Raw genomic sequence first — 23,563 nt, forward strand, 5'->3', positions numbered from 1 at the left:
CAATTAATTTTAACCTTCTAACAGACAGAAGTTGCTGATTTTTTTAAAATCATTATACAACATGCAAATGTCTGATAGGCTCTTGGGAGTTCAATTTCAGTACCTTTTTTCTCAGCTCATAAATTATATTTTGAATCTGATGTCCATCATATGTTTAAAACAAGCTTTATGTCTAGAGCTGTTATAACACCATGTTTGCTTATTTGTTTATGCATATGTGCTAGCGAGTGCCATGCACTAAGATTTTGAAATGGTTCTACATGGTTTAGTTTTCAATGAAGTTTATTGTAACTTTCATAGTTCTCTGGTTACGTTTGCCAATGTGTATCTATATATATATATATTATTATTTTTTTTTTGGAGATAAAAGTTAATAGATGTATTAAAAAATGGTACCAAAGGGGTACCGCCCATGTACAAAGTATTACATATTTAGGAGGGTATTGATAACAGCTCTAATGTCATCGAAAGATAATAAGTTACGACCCAAAAGAATGAAGTCAAAACAATGTAACTATTTATCATTAATGTTTACAAAAGTATCTTCATTATCTTTGAAAGTCCTGTTGTTTCTTTCTTTCCAAATGATCCAAAATATAGTAAGGGGAATTAGGCGATTGACGTGATTGCTTGAGTTTAAACCATTTCAAACCAAGAGCTTATCATGAACGGATCTAGCCATTACCCGATTAATACCAATTAAATTAAAGATCATGACCCAAAGTTTAGAAACAAAAGGACATCATAGAAGAATGTGATTGCAGCTTTCGGCGTCACACTTGCAAAGGAAACACCTGTTAACCATAACTTTCCACGCTTCATCAAATTATCTAAAGTCAGAATCTTCTCTTTCCTGGCTTCCCAAGCAAAAAATAATAATTCTAAGAGGAGCGCCGGTTTTCCAGATAGATTTGAAGGGGAAAGGAGAATTGACATTGTTGCACCGGTTACTAGAGTTGGAGAGAATGTTGTAGAAAGACCGGATACTGAAAATGCCATTTTTTTGCCCCTTCCAGATCAAGGTATCAGTTCTGTTCAGAATAATAATACCAGCCATCAGGTTTAAAAACTGCCCATACTCATTCAATTCCTAATCATTTAAGTTTTGGGTAACCAACACGTTACACAAAGCAGAATTGTCAAAAGCGTCACAAACCATCAAATCTTTGTGTTGTGCAATAGAATAAATAGTCGGAAAAACAGATTTAAGGTTGTCATTACTGCACCAACGGTCATTCCAGAAATTCACCCACCCTGCACCCATTGCCAATTTTTCAGTAAGTATTTGACATCATCTTAGCGAACATGGATAAAATTCCCTTCCAAACACTAGTACCGTGAGATCTTTTTGGGAAGATAAAACTGCCATTACTGTCAAAGTTCGTCCACTTGAGGTTCACAATTCTTCTCCATAAACTGTTAACATCATTGAAATATCTCCAAATCCATTTTTTATGAAAAGTCTTGTTGATAGTAGTAATAGACCTTATATGCAGACCACCTATGGTTATCGGAAGCTTGACTTCATCCCAGTTGACCAAATGATATGTTCTTTTATTTTCAGAGATTCCCCAAAGAAACCTATTCTGAATGGTTTTTAATTGTTTAGCCATCCTACTCGAAACTTTGAGAACCGATAGATAATATAAAGGTAAATTAGAGAGGGTACTTTTTATGAGAGTTAATCTTCTACCTTTAGAAAGAAAATCTCTTTTTCATGTCGCAAGTCTTTTTTTAAAAAGATCAATAATTGGTTCCCATCCCTTGTAAACTTTTTTTTTTTTTTTAAGGCCAAGAGGAAAATCAAAGTATTTGATAGGGAGATGTTTTTTTGGCAGCCCAAAACAGTAGCCAATTGGTCCTCTTGATCCATATTTAGACCAATGCCCACCAACTTAGTCTTATTCATGTTTATTTTAAACCCAGAAACAGTCTGGAAATAAAGGAAAATGCATCTCAAGTGTAATAGATATTCGGTTTTAGGCTCACAGAAAATCAAAGAGTCATCAACAAAAAAGATATGTGATAATTCAATTTGCCTATTCTCCTTACCTAGGATGATGCCTTTAATCATATTCAAATCAGTGGCCCTTTGCAACAGCTTACTAAAAGCTTCCATAGCAAAAATGAAGAGTAAAGGGGAGAGCGGATCACCTTGGCGTAAACCTCTATAAGCAGAAAACAAAGAGGAGGGCCTGCCGTTAACCATCACCACAAAACTTGTAGAGGTAATGCAAGCTTTTATCCATTTTCTCCATTTGATACCAAAACCACACCGGAGAAGCATATAATCAATGAAATCTTAGTTGAGGTGATAAAAAGTTTTTTCCATGTCAAGTTTAACGAGAACCCCTTTCTTTTTGTTAGCAATCAGCTCATCAACAAGTTCATTAGCAATCATGAATGCATCAAAAATTTGTTTACCTTTTACAAAGGCATGTTGACTCTCCCTAATAATCAAATGAAGTACTTGAGATAGTCTTTTAGATAGAACTTTGGAAATCAACTTATAGAGGCTGCTAATTAAACTAACAGGCCGGAAATCTTTGAAGTAGTTAGCCCCTTCCTTTTTGGGGATGAGAACAATAAAAAATGGAATTGAAAAATTTTACAAATTCACCATCCCTATGGAACTATTTGAAAACATTAAGAACATCCTCCTTCAAAAGATACCAGAAAGTTTGCATTTATTTAAGGTCGAAACCATCAGGGCCTGGGGACATATCGCCATCACAGCTCTTAAGGGCAGCAACAATTTCATTTTCAGTAAAATCAGTCTCAAGCATCTCTCTGTTAATGCAGTCAAGAGTGTCCAATTGCAAATTATCCAGCAAAGGCCATAGCATGAACTCCTTAGTGTACAAGTTTTGGAAATGCTTTTCGGTTGCTCCTCTAAGGTCTATGTTACCCGAGATCGTCTTCCCCTTAATGCTTAACTCCTCAATATAATTATTTCTCCTCCTGTGATTCACAAGACATTGAAAATATTTGGTGTTTCTGTTACAATTTTTAAACCATTTTTCTCTTGAGGAAATTGCTTCTCTATTCAGTTTTTCAGCCACCTCTTTTTTCAATTGGTCTTTTTTGCAAAACTCATTAGAATTGAGACCGACATCCCCTTCTTTACATTCAATTTTGTTGAGCTCATTCAAAATTTCATTGATTTCAAACTCCTCATTAAGACCAACCTCTTTGGACCAGTGTTTAATCTCATTTTTCAGATTCTTGAATTTGAAAGAAATTTTAAAACTTGCTGTACCTCAGTGGAAGAATTGTTCCAGACATTCTCAACCAACTCTTTAAAGCTATCCAAAGCGAACCATTTGTTTTCAATTCTGAAAGAACAGGACCCCACTGAATCCCATTTTCAGACAAGGAGATCGGATAGTGATCAGACAAGGCCTAGACAATTTAAGCAGAAGAGAAGGATCAACAAGAAATCTGTCAATTCTGGAGAAACTTGGGAAAATTCTGTGATTGCTCCAAGTCTAGGAACCATCAGTCAACAGGATATTAGAAAGTTTTAGTGCCTCAATGTTATCTTTAAACTCCTTAGCAGTAGACACTGAAATGCTCCCCAGAGCGTTCATAACTGTTGAGGATCATGTTGAAATCACCCCCAACAACACCCACTGAACCCCACCTACATTGACAATCGGAGAGTTCTTTCCAGAGAGTGACTCTTTCATCCTTCTTACCCCTGCAATAAACCCCAGTAAAGTACCACTCTAAACCCTGTTGACCCGAAGCAATAGAGCAGAAACAGTGATATTGCCAATGAAAGAACTTTTACAGACCACAGCATCTTTATTCCACAAGAGTAGAATGCGACCGGCTAACCCCCTGGCCGGTCGATGCAGTCAACCAACGTCGCCGATGCATCAAAAGCTTTTAATGAAACAAATATCTATCACTTCCATCTTAGTTTCTTGTAGGCAGATTATGGCCGGATTCCAACGGGTAAGACAACCCATGATGACATTCCTCTTTTTTTTTATTGTTCAGCCCTGCACATTCCATGAAATGATCTTCTCTATCATTGGATTCAGTAGTAACTTCCCCCAACTCCAGCTTCTTCTTGCGTTTGCCATCATAATTTATAGAAGAATGAAGGCGCTTTAGCTCCCTTATCCATGCCTTTTTTTTTTTCGGTGTTCTGGCTGAAACATTTTTATTCATATTCTCACTCATTCTTTTTTCCATCTCTGAAAACAAAAAGTATGCATGCTGTTTCAGCCCCTTCAGTGAAATACCTAATTCAGCACTTATCTATTGGATATTCCGAATAATCCATGAAGAATAAAGTTGTTTTAGAGAGGAGTCGGATGGCTCAAGTCTTCAATTGAGAGTTTTGTACCTGCTTCAGGAACATTCATAATTTCCATACCAAAGTTAGGAATTGACATACCTTGCACCCTCTCACGATGGGCTTCATCCGCGATCACCATGGCAAGCGGAAAGCCTTCGTCTTCTTTGAGCTCGTTATTGTTGGGATTGGGATATTCTGGAGAATCATTTTGGCAAGAGGTGCCACCTCCATATTCGCTGTGCTCTCTGTCCGAGCCCTTAACCAAAAAAATGACCAAATTTTCTCCCTTTTTAGTTTCAGTTTCGTCTTTATATGTAGTGGATGGACCCGACCCCGAATCCACACCTGCAACAACACCGGGTCCACTGAGCTTGATTGGAGAAATTATCTTCTTGGGCCTCCAAAACCGTTTAACTTTTGGACTTCTCTTCTTTTTGATGATTTTACTTGGCCCATGATCAATCCACTTCCCTTTCTCCTCTTTGATGTATTTGAGCTTCCGAGCTGATTCTTGAGGTGGGCCATCTGCAGTAACGTTTGTGCATTTTGAAATTCAAAATTCGCTTTTCGGTTCAAGACCGGGTCGGGTTGTGTCTTCACCACTCGTTTGCGTTTGCTTTTCTTTGACTGAAGCACCTTTGCAAAGGATTTCTTCTTGCCAGATTTCATTTTGATGGTAAAGTCAAACTTGCATTGTGGGCAGCCGAGAGCTGCTGACCAAGTCGGGGCAAATTCTAGTACTGGGGGAACAGAGGCCTGGAAGATAGAGCCTCTTTTATCGGGATGAGCAAGGGGAGTCTCAGGAAGCTCAAAAACGGACTTCATAAACCTCCACCATCCTTCCGCTTGGAAACCTTCTGGAATGAACATCCGTTTGTTGGCCCTATCCTTCTGTTCCGATAACACCAGCACTCTGCCATTCCAGTTCGACACAGGGCCAAAAAAATTGTGCAGTTATAACCCGCAATCTATTTTCCCCAAGTAACACCTCCTTTGTACTAGTAGAAATCGCTGAGTGCATCGATGAGCCATTTTACCTCTGACTTATTCAAAGTAATCGTAACCTTGATCCCTCTGCCGTTCTCACACAGGTATAATCCATCATGATGTTTTCCATTCCAAATCACGTCAAAAGACTTTCTGTCGATGAGGAAATTTTTTCTGTTCGGGTCTGATAACATCGAAACGGAAAACAGTTTTTGCTCGGCCGAAATGTGGTTTTGCTCTTGAGACCCTTGGAGTGTTTACTGAAGGTCGGGTTTAGAAGGGAAAAGGCAATTGGACTGCGGTTAGGGATTCAAGTCGGGGGAGGAAGAGGGAGAGAAGAGAGAACTAGAAGAGATTCTCCCTTGATGTTATTGCAATCACAAAATCTTGACTGGAGAAGTACTTAAACAAGAAGCCATTTTGAACTCTTAAGTGCTCCGTAAGTAATTTTGCAGATCTAAAATCATCTATATTAATCATGGGCCCAGCAAATGGGGTATAGTAAGCTCCGTAAGTATATACATATTTTTAAATAAAAAGTGTAAGGTGCATATTAACATAGTACCAAACGGGGGTATTGCCCATGTGTAGTTTTACGATGTGATTAGAGAGTTAATGACATTCCCAAAATACTTATCATTAACAAAATCATGACCTAACAAATTAATTCCAAAATAATGAAACCATTTATCTCTTAATTTATACAAGTCCAGGTTTATGCTTTCAAAGGTTTTAGCATTCCTCTCTTTCCAAATAACCCAAAAGATGGTCAAAGGAATTAAATTTGCTACTTTTCTGTTGACACCTATCATTTCTCAAGCCCATAACTCCCCACGAACAGTCCTAGAAATTACCCAATTAATTTCCGAAAGTCCATAGATCATGCTCCAAAGTTTGTATGTCACTGGGCACCAAAGAAGTAAGTTGTTATAAGACTCTTCCGCTCTCAAATAGAGGTAACAACAATTTACTATGATTTGACCCTTTTTCCTGAGCTTATCAATGGTGAGTATACTTTCTCTGCAGGCTTCCCACACAAAAAAAATAATTCTCGGGGTCACCCTTGCATTCCAGATCTGTTTAGCCGGGAAGTTATGTAAAACCTCCTCATTGTCACCCACCAGCTGTCTGTAATACGAACTCACAGAAAAATTGTCACTATTTTCCAGCTTCCACACCACCTTATCCTCACAATTTTTTATTTCCTGGGCCTCCAAAAGTGCTAATAATTCAACATACTCATTTATTTCCCAATCATTTAGGTTTCTTGAAACATTAACCAGTCATTCAATATTGTTATTGCTCCTTCAATAAGCTTTATTAACCAGCATCTGTTTTGATTGGGCAATCTCATAAATCCTTCGGAATTTCACCATAAGAGAATCAGTCCCAATCCAAACATAAAGCCAAAAGCAGATTTTGCAACCATTACCAAGTTGCCATTTTATACATTGCCTGAATTTTGGCTACTGCAGCAGGATTTTCTTCCAAAGACCTCTGCTGTGCGGTCTGCTGGTGTGAGTTCTGCTTCTGCCAGAAGGCAAATCTGCAGTAGATAATTCTCCCCATCTTGCAACAACTATGCTCTTCCATAATCGATTACCATCCACCAAAAATTTCCAGAATCATTTCCCTTGTAGGGCGATATTCATGCTAACAATAGATCTTAAGCCCAGACCACCATTTCCCTTTGCCAATGTATATTATCCTACATTTTATTTAATCTTTAAATTCAATTTATCTTGGCTCTTAAGAAACATAATGAATTTATGCATTTAATGTTTTGATGCTTTGTGGTCAAAAGTTTCTTGTGAAACTATGGATTCATCTAAAATTATGCACTGATGATTTGTAGAAAATGTCTATTGATGTAGAGCCACTTTAAGCTTCCATATGTTTTAGAATTCTATCATAATTTGATCTTAGTTGAAATATATGTTCGGCAGGTTTTTGCTTTTGTTGCTCCTAAAATCATTGGGGGAAAGAATGCACCATCTCCTGTGGGTGAACTTGGGATGGTTGAGATGACACAAGCCCTAGATTTAATTGATGTTTGCTATGAACAGGTAGGTCATAATTCTTCAACTTATCCTTTTTGGTGGATTTTTTTTCTTGGTCATAGCTTTACAGGATTCTTCATGGGTGGGTGAAACACTATGTTTTCTGGGGGGGTTCATTTTGAACCTTATTTGAACTAGAAATGTTGGAAATATTACATACTAAGCTTGTTATCATCAGTATGTTTATGTATATGCATGCTATGCGCTTGAGCATCTATAATGTGGAAGCAACAAATGACGTGCCTCTGGATTCTAATGGTGCTGCTATGTGCAAAGTATTTTGTTGTTGCGATGCGGGTTTCATATTATAATGTCACTAAAGTTTTTTTGAGTGAATGAGAAATTTATCGACATGGTGCCAAGGGGGTGCCACCCAAACAAAGAATTACATAGAAGAGGTTGACAAAATATCTATAAGATCACATCAAAATGACCCTTGAACAGAATACAAAAGAGTGATTTTTGAGACAAAATACACAAGATATGGAACCAAAAATCTTGTAAGGAGAGTAGATGCCCTCAAAAGCTCTTTTACCGAGAAGATAGGTGATCTCCTAAAGATTACCCTAGTATGCACACTTGAAACCTTGAATTAGGTGTGCAAATCTTGCCTTCCAAATCAAATGATTAAAAGCTTCCATTGCCAAAATAAGAGGAGAACGAGTATGAAGGGTCACCAATGATCAAAACTATTGAAGGGATTGTGAATTATTTTGTCTTTTCGGTTTGATGAGTCATTATCAGGATGTTTGGTGGATGGCAGATCGCTTAAAATGATCTTCAGGTGTGAAAGCAATATCCATGGTTACTAAAGTGAATGCTTGAAAGTGTTTGACTATGTTATATGGACTTATCGATTGACTTATGTTAAAGAGAGTGTTATCTGGACTTACCGGTTCAGTCAGTTATGATTTTTCAATCAGGTTTTTGAAGCTTTTTAATTGAACTGATCGAACCCGACTGAATGTTCTCCCTTAATTTTTTGCCTAATCTTGTCCTAAATTTGTTGTTTATAATATATTGCAGAAGAAACAAAGACAGTAAGCACAATTTTAAAAAGTTAAATACTTTCTTATGCAAGGATATACTAGCTACTTCCACTTGCCCTCATTGGAATCCTATTACAATCTTGCAAACACCTCTATTTCGTTTGAGAATAGGAATTTGGTAGATACCATAAAGCTTGTTGCTAGTAGCAAAAGATCTATCAAACACCTATTGGATTCCCATCCTCGTCGACGAAGAATCACAAATAGATCCCCAGGAACATCTTACCAATCTCTTATTTTGAGGTAGGTCATTGGAGCCAAAATGAGTGAAAAATTGCAAATCCAACACTACCACAGTTGAGAGTCTACTTTAGTCCTTGTTCATTAAGGATCTATTCCTCCATCTCCGTGAGCAGTGATAGCTAACTCCAAACTTAATCCCGCACCACCATCCACCCTTGAAGAGGTAACCAAAGTATAAGGAAATATGATTCAAATTCCAAAATGTGACATCCACACTAATAAATAATTTCGTAGTGGGTGGATGCTAAAATTCGCAAGTCTTTTAGTTGTTGTAGAGTGCCAAATGAAAATGATTTGAGAGCCCAATATTCTGATTTCCCCTCTTCTCTTATGACCAAAACTGACACCCCTGAGTTTCTAAGGGGAACAATGTAGGAATTGGTCCTTGCTGAATTTCCAAGGGACTTTCAAAACCCTGATGTTTGTAAAGGCATTTAATTGCTTATTATAGCTGATCTTATCGACTCCTTGACTTTGAGAGATATGGAATCCTCTATATTTTGCACATGGTGGCCCCCTTAATACCTGTTTTGTGTGTGTGCATGTTTTCTTTTTTTTTTTTGTTTTCTTTAAAGAAAGTCATTTGTAATTTGTTTTGTTTCTGTACTAGATATTTACATTTGGTCGCCATTTACTGCAATTGATGTTTGTTATTTTTTGTTGTATGGTAAGATTGCTTTTTGAAAGCAACAGATAATCTATTGAGCTGAATAGAGCTCGTCTCTGTTAATTTAGGCAGATTTTGTATTCTAATATTTTTTAAAATGATGATGTTTACCTCTTGATTGGCATTTCACTTCATGTTGAGGTATAGGTTGGACCTGATATGCTTATCAGCGGATTTCTTCAGCCCATACCAGACCTTCTACCTGTTATCCCTTCAGTGGATGAAACTTTTGCTATTGATCCTACTGTTACTCCTTATGAATCTACCATCATATTCTTCTACAAAACATGGGATCCTTATGGTGCTTTCTCAAATTTTTCTCCTCACGCAATTCAAATGCCTGATGACAATGGTGACTATGTGACTTGGTCAAGTGTAGAGCATTATTACCAGGTAAATAACATCTTTGATCTAACTTCTGTTTTCTAACTTTATATTTTGATGCCATAAAACTCTTGATATTTCAGGCACACAAGTTCATTGGAGTTGATGATCCTCTAGCCCAAGATTGTGTGGAAAAAATAAAATTAGTTAGAAGTCCAGAGGAAGCAGCAAGGATAGGAAGATTGCTGCAAAGAAAATTTCCTGATCTGGTTAGATAATCTGATAATTTTGATGGGGTTATAAATTGGTCTCATTTCCATTTTCTTTACCTATTTTTATGAAGCATTAGATTGGTCCTTCCTTGTAATGCAGAATGGAGTATCATGCTTGTGAGAATCTTATCAAAGAAAAATGCGATGCAAATGGAGTAGCTGTAGATTATCTGAATAAATTAAAAATTATAATTCTATTAGATGTAAAACTATTATACTCTCTAGAAGTCTATTATTATATTTTTAATAACTTTAGGATTTTCTTATTAGTATTTTAGTTTTCCTACTTATATTAATAGTATCTTATATTTTTATTGGAGTAGTATTCCTAATCTTATTAATATTTTTTAGTTTAATTCTACTTAGTAAGGTTACTTAGCGAACATTATATTTGACTTCTTGAGATCATTCAATAATTTTAAAAAAAGTACTTTATAAGTTTCTCAATTTTCTAATCGTGTGATACCCTTAAGTGTTATATTTAGACTTATCGTATATGATCTTTAAGAAACTCTCAGTGTAGTGTCTATACTTTTATCCCGAATTCCTAAGTGGACAAATCAACCTTATTTGTCCTGTATTAGTTTGGTACTAGAGATAAAAGACTTCTATATCCAAATTTTCCGAACTCTGCATCCAGAGAACTCTAAATTCATTAAAAAAAGCATACACATAAAATCCTAAAATCACTGTTGGTTCACCCTCTCCCTGCTGTCAGGCGATGATCATTACAGCTGCTGCCACTGGTCCTAGAAGAGGCCGATCGATGATTCATAGAAAACCCATCACGAAACTCCATAAGAAAATGTGTCACTTACTGCTGCAAGATCTTCTGGCCACTGCATGCTGCGATTCTGTACTTCTGCGAGCAGTGTCTCACACTGACCTACAATTTGCAACCTGCTGCCTCCGGTCGAGTATACTAACCAAAGATCATTGTGTTAGGTCCTAGGTTTAACATGTGATTTATCGGATCCAGAACTTAGAAAAAATATTGAAGTTTAAATAATTTTGGATATTTGGAGAAATTTAAAATATTGGAAGCAGAATTAGAATTTAAAGAAATGGTGAGGGCAGAAAAGGAATTTAGAAGAAAAGAGAAGATTCTAGAAAGAAAGAAGAGCAGAAGTTGGGGTGAGAGAAGAAGAGAGTTAGTGAGAGAGAGAGGAAGAAATAGAGAGAAAAAGAGAGAACGCTTTAGAGAGAGACTGTTAGAGAGAGAAGGGGAGAGAAATATAAGGGGAGAGATAAGAGATAGCAAAGAGAAGAGGGAAGAGAGAGATAGAAAGTTAGATAGAGAATAATAAACTGAGATTTTATTTCATAAAATTATATGTCTTGGGTTTAATTTATAACTAATGTTTATAAACATGAAAGGATACATGAGAACTCCTATTAGCAATTTCTACTGTTTGGGTGTATAAGAATCCTTATCAATCATAGCAACTGTTCATGATTTTTTAGGCTCAACAATTCCCTCCCCTTGGACATTAACCTTGTTCCCAAGGTTGAGATTCAGCTTCCAACTTTGATTTCCAAGGATATTACTACTCTTTAATATAATTTTATATATTATTATATATGTAAATATATATATTTCATTCACTATGCTACCGAAGAACTCCATGTGGATCTTTTGCATCTTTTCTTCTTCTCTCGCTTTTTGTTTTGTTTCTCTTCCCCCTTTTTCTTTCTCTGTTTCTTCTTCTGTTTTTTCTTCTTCCACTTCCTCTTCTTCTGCTTCTTCCGTTTCGTTTTCATCAGCAAGAGACCAAGAGAGAACAAACGAATATGAATGACAGAGAGATTGAGTGGTTCGGTTCGGTCAATTGGGGTTTAACCAGTTTGGTTCAATGAACCAATTCAGTATGAACCGGGTTTGGTCTGACCCCATATTGTCTTTGAATCAGTCCGGATGGAACTGGACGACTTTAAGGTTTCTTCAACCAGTTCAGTCATTGAACTGGTTTTAGGATTTTTCTCTTTAAAAACTAATTCACCCCTTTTTTTCATCTTTTTCGTTGTGCTGCAGAGGAAAAAAAAGAGTCTCACTCTGCACTTCGCACACGACTGCAACAACAGCTGTTGGTTTTGCGTCCTCCGGAGAGGTAACATTGCTGCCCAACAATTGGATCATCAGATTGAGTTTTTGCTCTATCCGGTCAAAGAGTTTCGTTGTGCCAGTCATTATCACATCCCATTGGGATTTGGTACACAGTTCTGATACTAAGATTTTAGGATATGGTTTTAATATGTAATTTACCGGACCTAGAATTTGAAAAAAAATATTAAAGTTTTAAATAATTTTGGGTATTTGGAGAAATTTAAAAGATTGGGGAAAGAATTAGAATTTAAAAAAGTAGTGAGGGCAAAAAAGGAAATTAGGATAAAAGAGAGTTCTGGAAAGAGAGAAAAGAGGTAGCTGGGGAGAGAGAAGACGAAAGTTAGTGAGAGAGAGGAGGTTTTAGAGAGAGGAAGAAATAAAGAGAAAAAGAGAGAATGTTTTAGAGAGAGAAGGGGAGAGAAATATAGGGGGAGAGATAAGAGATAACAAAGAGAAGAGAGAAAAGAGAAAAAATTAGAGAGAGAATAATAAACTGAAATATTATTCCATAAAATTACATATCTTAGGTTTGATTTACAACTAATATTTATACACATGAAAGAATACTTAAGAACTTTTATTAACCATTGTAACTGTTCGGGTATATAAGGATCCTTATCAACTATTGAACTGTTCATGATTTTCTAAGATCTCAATACATTGCTGTCTGCTAACCAGAAGCCGGCGCGTGACCCATATGTGTGCCCAACCATGAGAGAGCTCACTAAATTTGCTCTGTTTGGCTTCTTTGAAATCCGAGTTTGATGAGATCAACTCCTTTGATTGGTTCCCGCCTCATATAGACCAGTCTAATGCTAGTTCAAGAGAAATAGCATCAACAATGGTAATTAACATTGAATTAAAAGTTAGGCAAGATGCATAGGAGACCGAAATAAATATAAGATTCAAGACAACAAAAAACATAGTCAATGCAATTTCAAAGCAACCGAGACACTTGTGGCCTGCAAAAGTACTATCAATTTAAAATCTGTAAGCTGTACTAGATATCAGCAAGATGGTAAAGGTTGAAGTTTTTGATTTTGATGGAAGATAAGATCTCGATATCTTCATCAACTGACTTAGTTCAATGGAATAATATTTCAACTGGTATGACATGTCAAGTTCAAGAAGAATTCGATTTGTTCAGATGAAGTTGGTTGGACGCACAAAAATATGGTGGTGTAGCATTGAGGAGAATATAACAAGAAAGAGACAACTAAAAATTGAAACATGGAAAAAGATGGAAGCCAAGTGAAAAATGATATAGGATACAATAGGGTTTATTTGTTCAATTATTGATTCATGGATAAAGAAAACTTAGATATTACAATTAAGGTTTCTTAGACATCACGCTTAAGAAGTCTTAAACACAACACTTAAGGATTTGATTGCATAAATAAGTGAATTAACTATTTTGAGTCTATTTTGGAAATGTTATAAATATACTAATATTATTGTAAATCTTTTGTACATGGGCGGTACCTCCGATTTTGGTACCTTATTAATATATAATTCATACTTTTTATCTAAAAAAAAGGTTTGATTGCATCATACAATCAGAAAACTGAGAAATATTATTAAATAGTTGAATGATCAATAAGTAAAGTTATAAAGCTAGTTATAATAACCTTTAAATGATTTTTCCATCTAGAATTGAATTAGGAAGTAGTAAACTAGTAGAATTAGGAATACTATTCCTAATAAGAATAAAAAACTAATACTAATAGTATTAGGAATGCTAATTCTAGTACTTCTTTTTGAGATAAAAATACTAATTCTAATACTAATAGGGAAATACTAGTAAGGATAGAAATCCTAAATTATGAAAACTATAATAATACTCCTAAATAATATAGATTTTTAAATAGTATAGTAGCTTTACATTTAAAAGAATTATAACTTTGTAACTAACTTTATACTTCAATGCAGAGCGATATGTCAATAATTGAGCACGCACAGAAGTTTAAACAATTAAAAATTCGGAGTCACTAGAATATGATAGGCAAACACATCTGATTCAAGACAGGGTTAAGACTTGATATAAAAAAAGAGTTATTTGACAGTCTCCTGCAACCTCGACACAAACTTACCAAACTCACCTTAGTGTAGAATAATATTTGAAATATCCAACTCCAAGAAACATTTTGTTTTCATCATACAATGCACTCTCAAGAATACCTTTGAATCAAAAGGTGAACTGAAGAATGTATCAAAATCCATTTCTAAAATTTTTCTAAACTTAAGGAAATTGCCCGTTTTAGATGTTGATAAAGTAAATATATGAGTTACACATACCCAAAAAGGAATAACTTGTGGGAATAACACAAAACGAGGAGATGCAAGGAAGAGATGATGATTATCTATCCTTTGAAGATAAATTCCAGAACGTTCAAGATTTATTTTATAGATATCCACTTTTAGAAACATATTATTGTTTCAGGAAGAGGTGAAAACCGGTTAGCACGGATGGGCTGGGTATCAAGTCTCTTGTTGAGATGAATATGGCTCTTCAAGGGAATGGTTGTGGCATTTTCTCACTGAAGAGGATGGGCTGTGGAGAAAAATAATTGTTGCTAGATGGGGGGATGCAAATGGTGAGCTCATTTTTAGTAAACCACTTCGTCCTCACGGTTATGGATTATGGAGAAAAATTATGATTGGTTGGGCCAGATTTAAGGATTGTATTCAGTAGCGTGTTGGCAAAGGTGGCCGAATTAAATTTTGGGAGGATGTGTGGGTGGAGAATACCAGCATTATGAGCAGCTTTCCTAATATCTATGCGATTGCCCATCCAAAAAATATCAAGCTAGAAGAGGCCTATAAGATTATTAATGGCAATGTTACTTGGATGGTCAACGTCAGCAGAAATTTAAATGATTGGGAGGTGAATGAATATGAATCTCTTTTGAACACATTGGAGTCACTGCAGTTCAATACTACTTGTTCTGACAGAATTGAGTGGAAACTGAGTGAGAGGCATGAGTTTCATGTTAAATCATATTATTCTCGCATTATGGGGGCTGACCAGTGCAGGAGTGTCCTCTTCCTGGTGGCCTCTCAAATCTGGAAAAATTCTGCTCCTCCTAGAATGATTTTTTTTTTGCATGGGAAGCTTAAAGAGAAAACATTTTGAATATTGATAATTTGATGAGAAGGGGTATGATTATGGTAAATAGGTGTTATTTATGCATGGCAGATGCAGAATCATGCAACCACATTTTGCTTCGGTGTCCTATTGCTCATAGCCTTTGATGTGTCATTTATGGATTATTAGGCACAAATTGGGTTAGAGCTGGTTCGGTTAGGAATGAGGTGTGAGCTTTTATGTTAAAAAAAAAAAAGTTTGTGTAAATATTATTCCTTTGACTGTTTTTTGGATTTTATGGAAGAAAAGAAATAGTAGGGTCTCTGATGGTAAAAAAGTAGAGAATAGTATGGTTAAAGATTAATAGTTACACTATTTTGGATCTATCTTGTTAGGTCATAACATTGTTAGGATGGAAGATTTCGGGCATGTCATTGACACCTTAATACAATTGTAAATATTTTGTATACGGGTGGTGCCCTTTTTGGTACTTCGTGAATAATATCTTTTTTACCTTTTTATCTCAAAAAAAAAAAGAAACATATTATTGTCTCTTGATATTTATAGTTTCCTTTTATAAAAACCTTGTATAATACATGTAATCAATACAATAATACATGCTGAAACTTATCCTTATCTAGTGTCACAATATGTAATGCCATCATAGTATTGGAGCCTGGTGGGTTTGCTAACACCATTCCGCCTCAGCATGGCGTGTTTTTTGGTTCTAGTTTAGGGGCAGAGAACGTTGAGTGTTTTTTGGTTCTAGTTTCGGGGCAGATAATGTTGATCCTCATTTGCATCTAAGGAGACGACATCCTGGTGATATTCAACAAGTTTGCACAAGTCATCTTCTTTTGTGGACAGAGGCAGTCCAATAATGCCAAGGCCACCTAGGGAATTCTTTTTTGCCTTCTCTTTGGCTGTAAACAGGAAAATAGATGACTGAAGTAGGTGACTAAGGAAGAAGTTGGAGTTGGTAGATTTGGTGCTTTGAAAGAAAATATTTCATTACATATAAGTCTAATGAGCTTGATGGGAAGAAGTATCTTGCTTGGTTGAGATCGTGCTTAATCTTCATTCAAGCCCATGGCTTGTAAAGGTACATTATAGGAATAAACCCAAGCAAGCTGACACCGATCCTATGATAAATAGGAGGGGATCTGAAAATTCATTTGTTGTGTCTTGGTTCATCAATCCTATGCAGCCATACATTTCTTGTAGGTATTTGTTTCTGGATATGGCCCACAATTTTGGGTGCTATGTCTCAGACATATGTTCAGGTTAGCAGTGTTGCACAAATATATAAGCTTCAAAATAAGGTACATGTAACCAGGTAAGGTTAGATGACTATGACCTAGTATTTTGCTGTATTATGTGGTTTATGGTAAGAAATTGACTAACATCAAGATTTTTTTTTTTCGAAATAAAAATGTGGTATGTATTGATATAAGGGTGCTAAGGAAGCACAACCCATTTACAATGTATTTAAACTATTGACGACAAAACTAAGATCATTTAAACAGTCAATGTTATGTCCCAATATAGTGGAACCAAAATATTGAAACCGACTGTCAATGGTTTTGTTAACATCTATTTTTATTCCCTCAAAAGCGTGATTGTTTCTTTCCTTCCAAAAAATCCACATATGGTGAGTGGGATAAGTCTTAAGTTTTTCCTCTTGCTGCAAAAGCCTTCCCATGCAAGAAGTTCAGTTGAAATGATGTTGTTTTCTGCCCAAGACAGTCCCATTAGGCCAAGAATAGTGTTGCAAAGGTGTTGTGAGACTTCACAGCCAAGGAGCAAGTGATTGCAGGTCTCGAAGTTGTTTTTGCACCGGAAACATCTGTTAACAATCGTGGTACCTCTTTTCATTAGGTTGTCAAGGATTAGAATGCGGTTTTTTGTTGCTTCCCAGGCAAAAAAAGAAATTCTTGGGGTTGCACCAGATTTTCAAATTAGCTTGTGAGAAGAAGTGATGTTATTCTGAATGAGATTACTCACCATGGAGTTGTAGAGTGATCTGACAGAGAAGATGCCGTTTTTGGAGGGTACCCATTTAAATTTGTCCTCCCAGTCATGAACCTGAATAGTTGACGGAATCTATAACAAAGCTAGATAGTCCTCTAATTCCCAATCTTATAAATTTCTGGATATAGACACTTGCCAATGACCCGGGCTGTCATGAACTACAGCATCCTTAACCAAAATGTTTTTCTCTTTGGTGGTAGCATGAATAAGGGGGTATCTTGTTTGGAAATTTTTTAAAATAAAAGTAAAGTATTATTATGCACAAGGTATGAAGGGGGTACCGCCCGAATATAAGATAGTTATATGTCAATCAAGTGGTTCATGATAACACCAAAGTTAAACAAGTCTTTAATGTCATGACCCAACAAAATAAAAGTAAAAGTATGAATCCACCTATTTCTAATTTTTGTAAAGGTAGTCTCTATACTCTCAAAAGCTCTCCCATTTATTTCCTTCCACACCACTCAAAATATAGTAAGTGGAATAAAAAACAAATGATGTTTTTTTTTTACAAAAGCCCACCCACACCCACAATTCATTACTTACATTACCAGCCATAACCCAATTTAACCCTAACAGCCCAAAAACAGAGGTCCATACGCTATATGTCACAAGGCAAAATAATAATAAATGGTTGCACGATTCCTCAGCCGCGTGGCATAAGTAGCGTCTATTAACAAGCACATTCTCCTTCCTTTTTAGCATGTCAAAGTCAGAATACATTCATTGGCCGCTTCCCACGCAAAAAAAGTCATTCTAGTGGAGGGGGGGGATTCAGACTTCCATATTTGCTTATAGGGAGCTGACATGCTACAACTATTCTCATTCTTAGTTAAACAATTATACAATGATTTCACTGAGAACCCTTTCTTCTCATCCAGCTTCCATATTCTTTTATCATTTTCTTTATTCAACTTCATGTCATTCAAGGATAAAAGCAGGCTGTTATACTCATCAATTTCCCAATCATGCAGTCTTCTCTTAACCTTTACATTCCACACCCTTCCCACCCCCCGCAATCTCATACATCTCCTCCACCTTTGTGTCCTTATTGCAAGCAATGTCAAAAATTCTTTTGAATCTGTCCTGCAATCTGAAATTCCCCATCCATTCATCATGCCAAAACCTTGCCCCATCACCCTTGCGCACTTGCCAACCCACACAGCCCTCAATGCAGTGGCTGTCAGCCCTCAAAGCCCGTGGGGTTTAAATTTACCCCTTCTCCCATTCTCCCTCTCCAATCACCCCATCTAGCATGCACCACATTCCACTACATTTTTCCCCCCTCCCCAAGATATCTCCACAACCATTTCCCATGGAAAGCACGATTTTAACTCAACGAATGACTTTAAGCTGAGCCCACCCTCCAAAACTGGTTTTTTGACCTTCTCCCATCTAATCAAATGATATTTTCTATTACCATCCTCATCACCCCAAAGAAATCTATTATTGAATATTTTCAAGTCTTTTTGCAATGCTGACCGGAATTGTTCATATGGAGAGATAGTAGATTGATAAGTTAACAAGTGTACTTTTAATTAACAAAAAGTCTCCCTGCTTTAGATAGAAAGTTCCTATTCCATCCCGCCAACCTCCTATTAAACATCTCAATAATAGGCTCTCACGTTCCCACATCTTTATATTTTGCCCCAAGTAGAAGGCTAAGGTACTTTATAGGAGGAGTAGTGACTTTGTAGCCCAAAACCATAGCCAAACTAACTTTATCTCTTCTATCACCAATCCGTACCATTTCCGTATTTTTCAAGTTGATTCTTAGACCGGAGACCATTTGAAAGTATAGTAGGATGCATCTCAAGTGGAGAATGGCATTAACATTTGGTTCACAAAAAATTAAGGCATCATCCGCAAAAATAGGTGAGAAACACTCATTGTCCCCCTCTCACTCCCAATATCCACGCCTTTCAACAAATTCAACTCCATCGCTCTCTCTATCAATCTATTAAATGCCTCCATAACAGTGAGGAAGATACGTGGTGACAAAGGATCCCTTTGGCCAAGGCTTCTAGAAGCCTTGAAGAAAGTTGATGGTCCCCCATTAACAATGACTGCAAAGGACGTAGACGAAATACATTTTCTAATCGATAGTCTCCATTTACTCCCATACCTCATCCTACCAAACATATAGTTCACAAAATCCCAACAAACACATAAGCCTTCTCCATATCGTTTTTGCATATATATCCCTGTTTTTTCTTGTTTGGAAATAGAGGAAACTGATGACTAACATCAAGATTTTTAGGCAGTCATTTCGGTTGATGCCTCCAAAATTAAGAAACTAGTTGAGAAAGAAGGATATATACCCATTACGATCACTTGTCTAACAGGCTTACTCTATGTGTAGTAGTAGGAGAGTGGTAGAAGGAACTAGTTGAGAAAGAAGGATATAGACCCGTTACCATCTCTAAGATAGGCTTACTCTTATGTGTTGTTGCAAGAGAGTGGTAGAGGTGTTATTAATGTAGGACAAAGAGAATTTGAGCATAACTCAATACTTAAATAATAAGGTTGGAGATCTTAGACCTTATTAATCAAATCAGTAACTCATTATTTAGATAATAATTATATGAATAATCTGCTAAATAACTAAGTTACACTCAAATACAATCAAAATAAGAAATTTGTCTACCTAGGAATTCTATTAAATAGAAACTGGATTTTTAGTTAAATAACCTAGAATAGAGAATAGCTGAATAACATCCTAACTAAATAAAAATAGTAAACTTATACAAAAAATAAGCTTATAGCAAGCTTTCCTCATTGGTATTAGCAGCCAAAAAAATTTTTAGGATACTATTTTTGGGTGATGCCTCATTATTCTTAAGATCAACAGGAGTGTTAACATTTTCAACCTCAACAATATTATTGCTTGCAACTAAATCAAGAGATCCATTATTGGGTGACTCAATTTGTGTAATAGAATCTTTTTACAATTACCTCGGTTATCTTAACTATTAACTTGCTAAAAATTAGTTGACTGGTCAATGATGATCTCCTTAATAACCTCATTTATTGATTTGCTCTTACGACTTAGGTCATTAATGATAGTAACTTGATCTTCCTCTATATAAAGAGATAATTTGTGGCATATAGTGGTCAAATTACTATAATTTTGTAGGGGAATGTCTGGCGATTTTATTGTTTGCATCAAGAATAGTTTAAAGCTTAATGGCACAATTTTCCAAATCTCTTCTCACTAACCTATGAGCAATTGGTAAAATTTTTGTATACTGTTGAACACCATGAAGGAGTGGGGAGAGAAACTCTGATGCGGAATCTAGAATCAACCAATATGATAAAAAATCTCAACATACAATTTAACACAAAAACTTTATGTTTAAATAAATCTTCCGTACTTAATCCATAATCAACATGTAATTGCAAACTAAGATAATAAGAATAAATGAATTGTTTAGAACGCCGCAAGAAATATTTTGCTAAGTTAAAATCAACTCAAATGAAATTAATGAGAACATCACAAGTTATCTTAATGAATAGACACCAATTCTCCACTCAAGAAGAAGATTGAAGAGATCTCTTTAAAGAGCAACTTAGCCGATGGCTAACCAAAGCTAAAAAGCTTTAATGTTATTGATCTCAAACATGAACTTGAATTGATGTGTTTACAACTAAAGAAATAAAGCCATTATATAAACATAAATTTTACTAACCCGAGTAGAAATTAAAAACTAAATTTTAGGAGAATTCTAAATACATATTTATCAAGGATTCTAATTAAAAAATTAAATTAAATATTCATAATTAAAGTTGAAGTAAAACTCTTCTCTCTTGAATGGTGTAGGGTTCTTTTAGGGATTGTATCTTGGATTTTGGCTCGGTTTTGGACTCTAATATTTAATGAATTTTTGATGAGGAATATGTGTTGAAGATGGATTAGAATGTATCCAAATTGAAGTAGGAAAACAACTCTTCTTCATGAGAAAGTCTAGGGAGATATTCAGCCATGAGTAGGAATTTCATCTCCTTTGAGCTTCCATTTGTTTAATGTGATTCTAACACCATTTTGGTATGATTTTTTGGAGCAGGAATTCAACTAGGACTCTTGAAAAGATGAAATAGGACTCTTTAACCTTGATTCCCATGAGTCCTACTTGGATTAGGACTCTTGAATGTTCCATCCTGTTTAGGATCACATCAAACTCTATCGAGATATGATCACTGCTTTGTAAAAAGAGTGATCACAACTACTTTCATGTATGAGAGGAACTTCCATTGAGATCTGATAGACTTTAGAAAGTACTTGGATATTTCAATGATTAATTCTTCAAAATCAAGATCTAATATCACTTGATATAGTTTAATTCTTGCAACTATTTTAAGAATTAAGATCTTTGTAACATGTGATTGGCTCATCTAATCACTTAGTAATTTAAATGTACAAAAAATTAGCTCCAGAACCTTTTTGTCTGTGTATCATCATAATATTTTAGTGTTCGAGAAGTTGTTCACTGACTAAGGCTTTTAATAATAGATGAAGTGTATCTTACTTTGACTCAGGTGGCTCTTGATATAATTTTGAGAGACTTAACTTGGTTCAAAAGATGGAGAAGTTTGTTAGCTGAATTAGGAGGCTTAGTAAGCATATAACCGATACCCATAAGATATTATTCAAGTCCTTTACTACATGATGCCATAAAACTACTAAGTTTACGTTCATTTTTTCTTCTATTAATCCAACTAGAATATTTAACATATGTCTTAAATCAAATAATTTTGTTGGAATGTGTGAATAGATATTAACTCACTCATCCAAATTACCAACTTTCCAAAAATGAGTAGAACAGGAATTTGACAAAGCTAACCTCAAAAGTGAATAGCAACCAAAAACCTTAGTAGCAGGTATAGGAATGTTGATAACTGGCATGGAGGTAGCTGAAGTAGACAAATATCTAACTGAATTGGGTCAAGGTGGCTTGAACCGATGGTAGAAGGCTTCAGAATTCTGTAAGAAAAGTGCATTGTGGCATGTAGGAACTGCACGCTGGCTTCTGATGGTCCTTTTGCATTGATTTTTTGGTGAGGGATTTTACTAAAAATCCTGGTTTTTGATATGTTGCTGGTGTCACTCTTCTCAGCTAGGAAGGATGGGTTCTTGAAAGTAGCTGTGGACAACTCAAGCGATGAGCATTGAAACTTGGTGGAGTTGATGAATCCATCTGGAAGCAACAAGAGGGGCAGTGTTGGAAATCTCCCCCTGTGATTGGGTTGAGCTGACAGTGGTTATTCTCACATTGTTGATGGTAGCTGATTTAAGGTTTTTCTTTTCTAATTTTTTGAAGTAGGATTTTATTTTGTGAGGTTGGAATAAGAAAATTAGGATAGTAAATTGAGTTTATGCTTTGATAACAATTAATGTAGGACAAAGAGAACTTGAGCATTAAATTTTGAGAAAATTTGTTAGAAATAAAAAGCAGAGATCTCGGACTGTTACTTTGCAACTAAGATGTACGTAATAGGGAAAAGAGAAGACTTTTTGAAAAGTTGTAAGAATATTCTGTTTATTTTTTCTTGATTTTATTTTATAGAAAAATATTATGTAGAAATATTAGGTAAAGTATGGGTAGTTAGTAGTAAGAAATTAAGGGGTTTAGACAAGGTAGTTATTGAATTCTGAAAATTTAAGTTCCAGATAACTACCATCTAATTGTAATAAAACCGGAATTGCTGTCCTTAAGACATATTATGAGTGAAGAAGAAATTTAAAGTAGAATACTCTTTAACTATAGAGATTGTAGTTCTTCTCTTCTTAACTAACCCTTAATTTCAATTTAAAAGTAGGTAAAGGCAGAAAATCAAACAAGTTTGTTCTTCCTACTGATCTAGGTGTTAATCGTCTCATAACTAAATCCATTATTCAGGATCTTAACAATTTAGTATGAGAATCATTAGTTATGGGGGGATTACAATCCATGTTTGAGAAATTTCTACAGACTTATCAAGAGGATCGAGAACAAGACAAATTAAAGTTTGAATTTTTAGCAGGAAAATTGGAGTTCTTGGGCAGAACTACTCTGAAGGAACCCGATGAAGAAAGCAGCCAGGTGGACCACTAGTAGTCACGCCATCTGGGTGTAGTAGATTCTGCCACGCGCGAATGGATGAGGAAGAAAATTTTCAGTAAGGCCAGAGCCCCTTGCATGCGACAACAGGTGCTGTGTAGGCGTTTCCGCACTTGCAGTGTGATCCTGCCGCCCATGGGTACCACCACCAAATTAGATTTTCCCCAGTTTGATGGTTCTGGAGATGCCTTACCGTGGTTGGATCACTGGGAACATTTTTTCTGGCACCAACTTATGCCAAATGATGCTAAAGTCTCCTTGGCCACCTTTCATCTTGAAGCAGAAGCACAATTTTGGTTTGTGAAACACAACTTACTCTGAGTTTGATATAGAA

General features: G+C 35.8%; 1 protein-coding gene across 3 annotated transcripts in view; it reads left to right on the forward strand.

The window, feature by feature from the left end:
- The window catches only part of LOC110807142 (cytidine/deoxycytidylate deaminase family protein), a 35,859-nt gene that overhangs the window by 6,704 nt on the left and 5,592 nt on the right, over positions 1-23,563 (forward strand). For 2 of the 3 annotated variants that reach the window (XM_088219557.1, XM_088219550.1), the window contains exons 6-8: positions 7,243-7,362; positions 9,463-9,708; positions 9,783-9,908. In XM_088219557.1, the coding sequence (XP_088075683.1) occupies positions 7,243-7,362; positions 9,463-9,708; positions 9,783-9,908 (492 nt within the window). The remainder of the gene's footprint in view (positions 1-7,242; positions 7,363-9,462; positions 9,709-9,782; positions 9,909-23,563) is intronic. The other variant, XM_088219554.1, reaches the window with a different exon arrangement.

This window comes from Carica papaya, chromosome 1 (assembly GCF_054855325.1).
Source record: "Carica papaya isolate Zhongbai chromosome 1, ASM5485532v1, whole genome shotgun sequence".
Taxonomy (NCBI): Eukaryota; Viridiplantae; Streptophyta; class Magnoliopsida; order Brassicales; family Caricaceae; genus Carica; species Carica papaya.